At 53.5% G+C, this 11,570-nt stretch overlaps 1 protein-coding gene across 3 annotated transcripts; it reads left to right on the forward strand.

The window, feature by feature from the left end:
• The first annotated feature begins 160 nt into the window (after positions 1–160).
• Positions 161–8,746, forward strand: LOC105718445 (immunoglobulin lambda-like polypeptide 1). 3 transcript variants are annotated; one of them, XM_012454103.2, is made up of 3 exons: positions 161–496; positions 6,783–6,901; positions 8,287–8,746. In XM_012454103.2, exons 1-3 carry the CDS (start codon positions 291–293, stop codon positions 8,604–8,606), a joined length of 645 nt encoding a protein of 214 aa, XP_012309526.1. In that variant the 5' UTR covers positions 161–290; the 3' UTR covers positions 8,607–8,746. The 3 variants fall into 3 exon arrangements, with proteins under 3 accessions (XP_012309526.1, XP_012309527.1, XP_021529601.1); XM_012454104.2 differs by having other exon boundaries at positions 6,786–6,901; XM_021673926.2 differs by having other exon boundaries at positions 8,392–8,740.
• The last annotated feature ends 2,824 nt before the right edge of the window (positions 8,747–11,570 follow it).

Consider the following 11,570-nt stretch of genomic DNA (forward strand, 5'->3'; position numbering starts at 1 on the left):
AAAGCACCCAGGGCCCCAGGGGCAAGGCCAAGCTAACAGCTGTGGTGAGAGGCAGTTAAGCCCTGGATCTGACCACAGCAGGGCGGTTGGCAGATGTGCCTCTGTACTCAGGGGTAACGGCCATGGACCCTGGAAGGGGCTGGTCTGGGGGCAGGGATCGGAGGATGAGGATGGGGCCACATGGGTTGGGTGCACTGGGACAGCTGCTGCCAGCGAGAGGGACCAGGGCACCACTCTCCAGGGAGGCCACGCTGCAAGTCAGGCCACAGGGCCTCTGACCCTGAGGGCCGATGAGGCCTGGGACAGGCCAGGGGGGCCGTGAGGCCCCTGGTGAGCCAGGCGCCGACCCCAGGCAGCGCTGGCCCCTGCTGCTGCTGGGTCTGGCTGTGGTAACCCATGGCCTGCTGCACCCAATGGCTGCACTGCAGAGCCGGACCCTGGGCCCTGGAGCCCCTGGAGGAAGCAGCCGGTCCAGCCTGAGGACCCGGTGGGGCAGGTAAGGGGCGAGCAATTCCAGGGGATGTTGTGGGGGCGGCAGAGACAGGAAAGTGTGACCAAGGAGAGACAAGCCAGAGAGGTGAGGAGGAAGGTTAACCCCTGGAGGGGAGCCAGAGAGACACTTGCGTTTTATTTTTTTTTGAGATGGAGTTTTGATCTTGTTGCCCAGGCTGGAGTGCAATGACGCGATCTGCAATGGCTCACTGCAACCTCCGCCTCCCCGGTTGAAGTGATTCTCCTCCCTCAGCCTCCTGAGTAGCTGGAATTACAGGCATGCACCTCTACGCCCTGCTAATTTTGTATTTTTAGTAGACACGGAGTTTCTCCATGTTGTTCAGGCTGGTCTTGAACTCCCGACCTTAGGTGATCCACCTGCCTCGGCCTCCCAAAGTGCTGGGATTACGGTCATGAGCCACCATGCCCAGCCTGACACTGGCTTTAACTAAAGGGTTGATATTTTGTCCATGATGGATTTCTTTGAATTAATTTTTATTGCTTAATGTCATATTAAAATATTATTTGTCTTGATTCCTGAGATTTCTCTGCACCCCCCTCCCCCCCTTACATTTGGCACCAAGGCCAATGTCTCCCTCACCTCCCCCTAGTCCTTGGGGTAGGGCAAGAATGGAGGCAGGGGCAGGATGTCCACAGGGAATGGTGGTCGCTGTCCCTGAAGGGTGCCCAGACATATTCCCCACCTCCTCCTTTCCCCCTGGCCTACGTTGCCTGTGCACTCCCACTCTCACTGGGCAGGGCCACTCTCTGGAGCTCCAGCTGATGTGTGGGGGGCCTTTCCTGGAGTCCCTGGGTCACTAGAACTCAGCCAGCATCGCCTTCTGGGACCAGCCCCTAGAAGATCCAAGCTTCTCCAGGGTGCAGGTGCCTCCAAAGGAAAAGCACAGGGGAGGGTCTGGGGATGCCACATCTCCCCGTGTGACCTCAGCCCTTGCTGCCTCTTCGTGTGGTGGGAGGTCCCCGGACAAAGCACCGAGCATCTGGGTTCATTTATGACCATCTGGGACACAACAGCCTGTTCATCACTGGTGCATGTTACACCCCATAATTATTTTAGAGGCAGAACCACCCTCTCTGTGGCCCAATAGGCAGGTCCCGCTGTGATCCCCATTGTGCAGATGGGGATAGAGGCCAGAGAGGCAAGGCGACCCACTCAAGTCACTCTGCCCACGGGCACAGATTCTAAGGCCCAAGTTGGACAGCCTCCAGCTCTCCCCTGTCCCATCCTCTAAGCTGATGGAGCTGACATGTGCAACTCTGGAGCCTGAGTTTCCCTTTTCTCCCTCCCTTGATTCAGAGTTTCACTCTTGTTACCCAGGCTGGAGTGCATTTGCGTGATTTTGGCTCACTGCAACTGCCGACTCCTGGGTTCAAGTGATGCTCCTGCCTGAGCCTCCCGAGTGGCTGGGATTATAGGCGCCCGCCACCACACCAGGCTAATTTTTTGTACTTTTTTATTAGAGATGGGATTTTACCATGTTGGCCAGGCTGGTCTTGAACTCATGACCTCAGGCGATCCACCTCCTTGGCCTCCCAAAGTGCTGGGATTACAGGCATGAGCCACTGTACCTGACCTGAGTTTCCCCTTCTGCAAACTGAGGGGTCCTGACTGGTGAGGGCCTTCAGCCTCTCACTCGCCCAGACGATGCTGGGGTGGCCTTGGTGAGAGTGCCAGCAGCGGGAGCTGACCTGACCCACGCCAGGAGCCCAGCCATGGAGGCAGGGTCAGCACCTGTGGGTGGCAGGCCGGGACCAGGTCTCTGTGTCCTGCAGGGACTTCTGGGCAAGGAGTTCCCATCAGGGTCAGGCTCTTGCTGGGTCTGAGGTCCCAGAGGATAGAGGATCTAGACTCAACCCAATTCAAGTGTACAAGGATTGGGGACTGGGTGAGGCAACAGCCACCTGCAGGGTGATGCCTGCAGAACAGGGACTGGGTTGGGGAAGGCCAGAGGGGTCCCCACAAGGGACGGTGACAGGTGGAGGGAGACACAGATAATAAAAATGGTGTTATGTTGGGGGATATTAATATAAGTTTTTATATTATAATATTTAGAAATATATATATTTTTGAGACTGAGTTTCACTCTTGTTGCCCAGGCTGGAGTGCAGTGGCGTGATCTTGGCTCACTGCAATCTCCGCCTTCCCGGGTTCAAGCGATTCTCCTGCCTCACTCTCTCAAGTAGCTGGGATTACAGGCATGTGCAACCATGCCCAGCTAATTTTGTATGTTTAGTGGAGACGGGGTCTCTTCATATTGGTCAGGCTGGTCTCGAACTCCTTACCTCAGGTGATCTACCCTCCTCGGCATCCCAAAGTGCTGGGATTACAGGCGTGAGCCACCACACCTGCCAATTTTTAGATATCTTATAGAAATACTATGGGTGGGGTGCAGTGACTCATGCTTCTAATAATTTTATACAACTTTGGGAGACTGAGGCAGGATTGTTTGAGCCCACGAGTTTGAGATCAGCCTGAGCAACATAGCAAGACCCCATTTCTAAAAAATATATACAAATTAGTTAATCGTGGTGGCACTTGCCTATAGTCCCAGCTACTTAGGAGGCTGAGGTGAGATGCTTGCTTAAGCCTGGGAGGTTGAGGTTGCAGTGAGCTGAGATCCCACCACTGCACTCCAGCCTGGGTGACAGAGGGAGACCCTGTCTCAAAAAAAAAAAAAAAAAAAAGACTGATTATTGTCAAATTCTGGTAAATATCTCCTATCAAGTAAATATCTCTTCTATTCATAGCTTATTAAAAGATATTTTCATTGTTTTTAAGAAATAGATTGTGTACCACTTTTTATATTTAGTTTTAAATTTATTTTATTTTATTTTTTTAGAGATGGGGGGGTCTCTCTATGTTGCCCAGGCTGGCCTCCAACTCCTGGGCTCAGGCAATATCCCTGCCTCAGGGACTACAAGCATGCTCTACCACACCTGGATAATTTTTGTAGAGATGGGGTTTCGCCATGTTGCCCAGGCTGGTCTTGAGAACCCCTGGGCTCAAGTCATCCATCCACCATGGTCTCCCAAAGTGCTGGGATTCCAGGTGTGTGCCTGGCCTGTACTACTTTTAATAGGTCTTAATAGTTTTGTTTTTTTTTTTGAGATGGAGTCTTGCTCTTGTTGCCCAGGCTGGAGTGCGGCTCACTGCAACCTCTGCCTCCTGGGTTCAAGTGATTCTCCTGCCTCAGCTGGGATTACATGTATCCCCCAGTACCCCCACCTAATTTTTGTATTTTTAGTAGAGACGGGGGTTTCACCATGTTAGCCAGGATGGTCTCGACCTCCTGACCTCAGGTGATCCGATCACCTTGGCCTCCCAAAGTGCTAGGATTACAGGTGTGAGCCACCTCGCCCGGCCAATAGGTTTTAATTGTTAATTATCTTTAAATTAATTTCAAAAATCTTCTACAACATGGATGAAACCTGAAGACATTATGCTAGGTGAAATAAGCCAGACACAAAAGGACAAATGCCATTTGATTCCACTTTTATGAGGTACCTAGAACAGGCAAATTCACACAGACAAAAAGTAGATCTGAAGTTAGCAGGGCGAAGGAGAGGGAAGAACGGGGGCTGTAGCTTAATGGGTATGGAGTTTCTGTTTGGGAAGAGGAAAGTGTTCTGGAGACGATGGTGGCGATGGTGGCACAACAGTGTGAATGTACTTAGTGCCATAGAGCTGTACGTTTAAAAATGGTTAAAGTGGAAATATTTGTGCTATGTAAGTTTTACCACAATTATAAAAAAGGAAATGGGACTCTATGGAGCAGTAGCAGGAGAGAGACGGAGAGATCAATATTATACTTCTCTTTTTTGTTTTTTGAGATGGAGTCTTGCTCTATCACCCAGGCTGGAGTGCAGTGGCGCAATCTCGGCTCATTGCAACCTCCGCCTCCCGGGTTCAAGCGATTCTCCTGCCTCAGCCTCCCAAGTAGCTGGGATTACAGGCACCCGCCACCACACATGGCTAAGTTTTGTATTTTTAGAGACGGTGTTTTGCCATTTCGGCCAGGCTGATTTTGAACTCTTGACCTCGTGATCTACTCACCTCGGCCTCCGAAAGTGCTGGGATTACAGGCATGAGCCACTGCCTCCAACTATTGTTTCTTAATTATGTTGAGACTTTTTGTTTGTTTGTTTTTGCTTTTGAGACGAAGTCTCGCTCTTGTCCTCCAGGCTGGAGTGCAATAGCTTGATCTTGGCTCACTGCAATCTCCGCCTCCCAGGTTCAAACCAAAGTGCTGGAATTTCAGGTATGAGGCACCAAGGCCAATGTTGAACCTCCTTTTAGCTTTAAAAAGGAATGTCACTGGGCACTGTGACTCACACCTCTAATCTCAGCACTCTGGGAGGTGGAGGTGGGTGGATCACCTAAGGTCAGGAGTTCGAGACCAGGCTGGCCAACATGGTAAAACCCCATCTCTACCCAAAATACAAAATTAAGGGCTGGGCACGGTGGCCATGCCTATAATCCCAGCACTTTGAGGGTCCGAGGCAGGCGAATCACGAGGCCAGGAGGTCGAGACCATTCTGGCTAATGTGGTGAAACTCTGTCTCTACTAAAAATACAAAAATTAGCTAGGCATGGTGGCACTTGCCTGTAGTCCCAGCTACTCAGGAGGCTGAGACAGGAGAATCACGTGAACCCATAGGCAGAGGTTGTAGTGAGCCGAGATTGCGCCACTGCACTCCAGCCTGGGCAACAGAGCAAGACTTTGTCTCAAAAAAAAAAAAGTTAGGGCTGGGCGTGGTGGCTCAGGCCTGTAATCAAACCTTTGGGAGGCCAAGGTGGGCAGATCACGAGGTCAGGCAATATGGTGAAACCTGTCTCTACTAAAAAATACAAAAATTAGCCGCATGTGGTGGCACACGCCTGTAGTCCCAGCTACTTGGGAGGCTGAGGCAGGAGAATCGCTGGAACCAATGGGGCGGAGGTTGCAGTGAGCCGAGATCGCGCCACTGCACTCCAGCCTAGGTGACAGAGCGAGACTCCATCTCGAAAAAAAAAAAAAATTTAGCTGGGTGTGGCTCATGGCGGTAATCCCAGCTATACAGCTACTCCAGAGGCTGAGACAGAAGAATCGCCTAGAACCCGGAAGGCAGAGGTTGCAGTGAACCGAGTTCATACCAGCCTGGGTGACAGGCCAAGACTGTCTCCAAGAAAAGGAATGTCTAGATGTAGTATCTAAGAATGCAGTATGTAGAAGCCATTTCAGTGTTGGAGGCGAGGTGACTGAGTCCAGTGACTCCAGGTTTCTGGCTGAGGGATTGAGAGAGCCCAGGGTCACGGTGATAAGATGAAGACGGAAAATGAGCTGAGCTGGGGAAGGTGATCATTTCCTCTGGAGGTGAATAGTTTGAGACTCCTGTTGGGTAGCCCACTGGGCATGGTCAGCAGGCAATTGAGGTGGAGCTGGGAGGGTTTGGAGCTGGGATAGGCTCCAGCCGTACCACGTGGGCAGTAGTAGGGGTCCACAGAGTGTGAAGATGGCCAAGAAAGAGGTTTGGGTGGGGGTCTGGGGAGTCAGCAGCCAGGCATGGGCCACGAAGAAACGGATGCCAGAGGAAGAGGAAAGGGGAGTCTTTTCCCCCAAAGGGTCACTGGAAAGAGGGACCAGCCCCATGTCACATCCAGCAGAGACACAAGTACAGCAGAAGGACCTTGGACATGACCATGAGGAGGGCCTTGTTAGCCAAGACGTGAGAGAGATGAGTGTGAGAGCCTAGGGGATCACACCATGTCCCCAGCACACGAAACAGTGCCTGGCAGACAGGATGGATTTATGGATGGACGGACAGAATGAATGATCTGAGAGATCGGAAAGGCTTTATGAACAAAGTGAGACTGGGCTGCATCTCCACAGGACTCTCCTCCTGAGTCAGGAATGACTCAGTGTCCTGGTCCAGGGAGGAAGTTAGCCTGGCTTGACTGGCGACACTTGTGGTGAATTTCAGACTCCCTTAAAATGAGGCCAAGTGAGGTTGGACAGTTCCGAGCCAGCTCAGGACTCCTCAGCCACACTGCACAGCTGTCTGAGGGGATGTGTCACTTAGGGAGTTGCTGGAACCTACGGGGCCCAGTGTTGCCATCAGCACCAACGGCTTCAGAGAAGGGAATACACACTAGGGTGACCCCAAGGCTGTGGGCAGCACCTGCCTCAGACAGGGGACAGGCACAGAGATACCACTGGGAGACTGGCTACCCCCTGCCCTGTGCCCAGGTCCCAGCCTGCATGCGGCAGCCCTGTGCCCCTCACACCCAGCAGGTTTCTGCTCCAGCACGGCTCCTGGGCTGGCCCCAGGTGTTGGCCTCGGGATGTTCAATCCAAGCAGAATTCACTGAGGCACGTGTTTGGCAGTGGGACCCAGCTCAGCGTTTTAGGTAAGTGGCTCCCATAACCTTCCCCAGACTGTCCCACCCTCTCCTGTCTCTGGAAATCTGTGTTCTCTCTCTGGGGCTTCTTCCCCTCTGCCTCCCAGCCTTAAGCACTGAACCTTTCCTTTCTCCATGGGGTCTGGGGGAAGTAGGCTAGTCTTGGGGTAACTGGCAGGAAGGGCCCCACAGTGGGAGCAGACACCTTCAGGTTTCCAACAGCGGGATGCAGCCTGGTCGCGGGGCCTGGGCTGGGATTAGGCAGGGTCAGGCTCCTCCCCTCTTCCAGGCCAGAGGTCTGAGTGAGGGACAGAGGCTGGTTCTAACGAGGGCCCTGCAGCGGCCTTAGAGACAGTTCCCAGGACCCCAGGGTCTAGGCTAAGGGCTGGATGCCCATCCAGCCTGTGAAGGCCACACAGGGGTCTGTGGACACAGAGCTCACCCCAAGGGGAGACCAATGGAGGGCACAGAGATGGCTCTGGGTCTAGGCTGCAGCTCTTTGGCCTGTGCTGGGTCATGAGGACAGGAGGACAAAGAGGGATGGATGAGACGGGGTGAGGTGCCAGAGCCCAGCCCTCCCAGGATGGTCACCAGAAAGGAGAGGGTCTCTTAGGGCAGAGATGTGTCTGTCTCTGGAGCCCCGTCACCCCGGGGGCCCGGAGTCTCTCTGTTCACGGGTCGGCTTCCCATCTTCATTTGAGGAAGGGCACCTTAGAACCAGGAGGAAACTAGGGGGACTAAATGGGGTGCAGAGAACTCCACGGCCACCAGGTGAAGTCCAGGGGCATCAGAAGTTGCTGGGGTGGGCATGGGGGCTGCAGTGCCCCAAAGTCTGGGGGAGCAGCCCCAAGAACATAGCCAATGTGAAGGGTCCTGTGGTCGGGCTGGTGGGGACAGGGAGATGGCAGAGCCCCAGAGCGTGTGTGTGTGGAGCCCACGCTTCACCAACAGAGCTGCGTGGGCCAGGCTGGGGCACAGCCTGGTGTCCCAGGGGACAGGAAGCTCTAGGCCATGCCAGGCTTGGGCCTCCCCACACCCTGACAAATGGTTTTGTGTGCTGTCTGGGGGACCCCTAGATTCCAAACTCAGACTCCAGAAACCAGGAAGGAGGGAGCAGCCTGCCCTGAGTACACATGGGGAAACTGAGGCTGCAGAGGAAGGGCTGGGCCAGGGCACCAGGGAAAGGTGACTTGGGAAGGGCTCCTAGGAAGGTACAGGGCTGTCTGCTCTCCAGAGGGCTCCAGTGGAAAGGAGGGGGATGAGGAAGGAAGGAGAGGCCCAGGGTGGACCCGACAGCCCCACCATGAACCCTCCCAGAGACTTTAGATGGAGAGACGCGCTCCACGACGCCCCACACTACCTCTGTCCTCTCTCACCCCGCTCTGTCCACACAGGTCAGCCCAAGGCCACCCCCTTGGTCACTCTGTTCCCGCCCTCCTCTGAGGAGCTCCAAGCCAACAAGGCCACACTGGTGTGTCTTATGAATGACTTCTATCCAGGAATCTTGACGGTGACCTGGAAGGCAGATGGCACCCCCATCACCCAGGGTGTGGAGACCACCACGCCCTCCAAACAGAGCAACAACAGATATGCAGCCAGCAGCTACCTGAGCCTGACGCCCGAGCAGTGGAGGTCCCGCAGCAGCTACAGCTGCCATGTCACGCACGAGGGGAGCACCGTGGACAAGACAGTGGTCACTGCAGGATGTCCTTAGGCCCCCAACCCTCACCCCACCCACAGGGGCGTGGAGCTGCAGGTTCCCAGGGGAGGGGTCTCTTCCTGCATCCCAAATCATCCACGCTTCCTCCTGTACCCAGTAAACCCTCAATAAATATTCTCTTTGTCAACCAGAAAGCCTGCTCTCTCTGCATTTCTTCTCTCATATAATTTGATGCTTCTCCCGGATTCTCAGTGTGGAGTTGGGGGCATCCTGGCACCAGTGGGAAAGTAGCCTGGGGAAGAGGATCACAGCCTCCAAGGGGTGTCTCCTGGGGAAATAGGCCAGGATAGGAGTCTGCTCACTCAACACCAGTCCCTCCATTCTCTCCCTCCTCCCTTTCATCTTTGCAGCTCAACTCCCGACTCGCTGCCTGCTTTCTGGAGGGAGTTATTTCTGGGTGAGCCTCCAGATACGCCCTCTGGACCCTCTACCTGCCCACGGCCTCTCTTTCCTCAGCCTAGAAATCCTACTCTGGGCCTGGAGCCCCTCTGCTTCTGGCCCTGGGCCCTAGAATGTTCTCCTTCCTTTCTGCCCAACTCCCCACCACTGAGAGCTAGACTGTCCCGGACACTCCAAACACCATCAGATTCATGAGCTCTTAAATTCTGGGCCCACCTTGATTTTTCACCTGACAGCAGGTTCAGAGGTGTGAGAAAAATAGGAGAAAGCCAGGAAGGAAACACACATGAAAGGCCTACAAGAGGCTCAGGACACTTGTAAAAAGATAGGCTCTGAGCGACCCAGGAACCAGTGCAAGAAGGGTAATAGGTGCTCCATTATTTCTAAGAGGTTAAACAAGTCTTTGCTCAAGGGAAGTTGGTGTTCTGCATGCTGAGGGCTGAGGCCAGTTATCTCATCATAATTAAAAGTGGGGATGTGTTTTACCCAAGGCCTCGCTATCGATGGGATTTGTGCTCCAACACGTGCACAGGTATCTGCCTGGCAGCCCTAGGACATGGAGATTTTCTCAGATGCTTGGCACAGAATGTCACTGTCACTGGCCATCTTTGGAGGAAGCATCCTTTTTTTTTTTTAATTGTACTTTGGGCTCTGGGGTACATGTGCACATCCTGCATCCTGCAGGATTACTGCATAGGTACATACATGCCATGGTGGTTTGCTGTCTCCATCCCCTCCACCGGCCCCTACATCAGGCATTTCTCCCGGTGTTAACCCTCCCCATCCTCCCCACCCCCCACCCCCCCACTGTCCCTCCCTTCCCCTCCCCTTCCTTCCCCTCCAGCCCCAACCTAGCCCTGCGGTGAGTGCTGTTCCCTGGGGGAAGCATCCTTTTTGGGAAACACTTCTCCATTGGATCCTGGGCCTCAGGTGGAAAACCAGGTCCTGCATTGAGACTTTCTCTGTGAGACTCCCTGGGTCTGGGGCTCCAGCTGCTCTCTGAGAGAAAGGTGTGGGGGAGGGAACACAGCCCAGCCCCTCCTGCATGGTTCCTGCTCAGCAGGGGTTAGAGGGACGGGGGCACCAGCAGTGGTCAGGCCTGTGTCTCCGTGGGTGGAGCCAGGGAGGGGTCCTCCAGGCATCCTGGGGAGTCTCTCTCACGGCTGCTGTTTGACTTTCCGGTGGCTGCTGTCACAAATGACCCCTAAGTTAGTGGCTGAAAACGTCACACACTGATTCTCTCCCAGGTCTGAAGGTCTGAAGTCCAAAATGAATCCTAGAGTGCTAAAAGCAGGACGCAGCAGGGGCGGCCTCCTTCTGAGGGCTCTGGCGAAAATCCACTTCCAGGATGTTTTCAGCTTCCAGAGGATGACCTGGGCTTCTGGCCCCTTCCTCCAACTTCAATGCCAGAGTAGCATCTTCAAATCTCTCTCCCACTCTCTCTCCCCCTCGCCTCACTGTCTTCTCTCATCCTCCCTCCTTCTCTCCCTTTCTTTCCCTCCACCCCCACACCTTCTCTCACTCTGACCCCCCTACCTCCCTCTTTCCCTTATAAAAACCCCACCTTGGACCCATGCGGATAACCCAGGATCATCTTCCACCTCAGGCTCCTTAACACTGTCACATCCGCAAAGTCCCTGTGGCCACACAACACAGCACATGGACAGGTCCCGGGACTGGGACACAGGCATCCCTGGGAGGTCCTAACTCAGTCAACCACAGCTTCTGTCCCTCCTTCCTCTCTCCTTCTCCAGGTATGAGAAGGGAATGCACAGAGGTTGGTCAATGAATCCTCACAGATTCAACGAATGTGTTCTAATGCTGGATAGCAGAGCAGAGTGACTGTAGTTAGCAACAATGTATTTGCACTGGTTCCTGGGGAGCTCGAAGCCTGTCTTTTGCAAGTGTCCTGAGCCTCTTCCAGGCCTCTCATGTATATTTCCTTCCTGGCTTCCTCTTGGCCTTGGCCTCCCAAAGTATATTTCAAACTAGCTACAAGAGAGGACTTGAAATATACTCAACACATAGAAATGGTGAATACTCAAGGCCATACCGCAGATACCATGACTTGATGATGACATGTTGGATGCGCTGAACCAAACATCACACGTACCTCCTCGATAGGTCCAATATTATGTATCAGTATAATATTTTCTATTAATAAGAAAGGTCAAAAAAAGAACTTAAGCATAAATTAGCCATTTGACCTAGGAATCCCAGCCCTAGAAATTTATCCAGAAGAAATAAAAGCACGTGTTCAAAAAAGATGTGTAGGCTGGTCACAGTGGCTCATGCATGTAATCCCAGCACGTTGGGGGGTGGAGGAGGGTGGATCATGAGGTCAGGAGATCGAGACCATCCTGGCTAACACGGTGTAATTCCGTCTCTACTAAAATACAAAAAATTAGTCGGTCGTGATGGCACACGCCTGTAGTCCCAGCTACTTGGGAGGCTGAGGGAAGAGAATCTCTTGAACAACATGGGAGGCAGAGGTTGCAGTGAGCCAAGATCGCGCCACTGCACTCCAGCCTGGGCGACAGAGCGAGACTCCGTCTCAAA

The sequence above is a fragment of the Aotus nancymaae genome, unplaced genomic scaffold (genome assembly GCF_030222135.1).
Source record: "Aotus nancymaae isolate 86718 unplaced genomic scaffold, 86718_ANA_hifiasm-v0.15.2.pri h1tg000210l, whole genome shotgun sequence".
NCBI classification, from domain to species: Eukaryota; Metazoa; Chordata; class Mammalia; order Primates; family Aotidae; genus Aotus; species Aotus nancymaae.

Excerpts from the sequence above, each read along its gene's own strand:
- LOC105718445 (XM_012454103.2), top strand. The coding sequence starts at position 291 with ATGAGGCCTGGGACAGGCCAGGGGGGCCGTGAGGCCCCTGGTGAGCCA. Across the intron at positions 497-6,782 it reads CTGAGGACCCGGTGGGGCAG|CAGGTTTCTGCTCCAGCACG; the intron begins GTAAGGGGCGAG and ends CCTCACACCCAG. Across the intron at positions 6,902-8,286 it reads GACCCAGCTCAGCGTTTTAG|GTCAGCCCAAGGCCACCCCC; the intron begins GTAAGTGGCTCC and ends CTGTCCACACAG.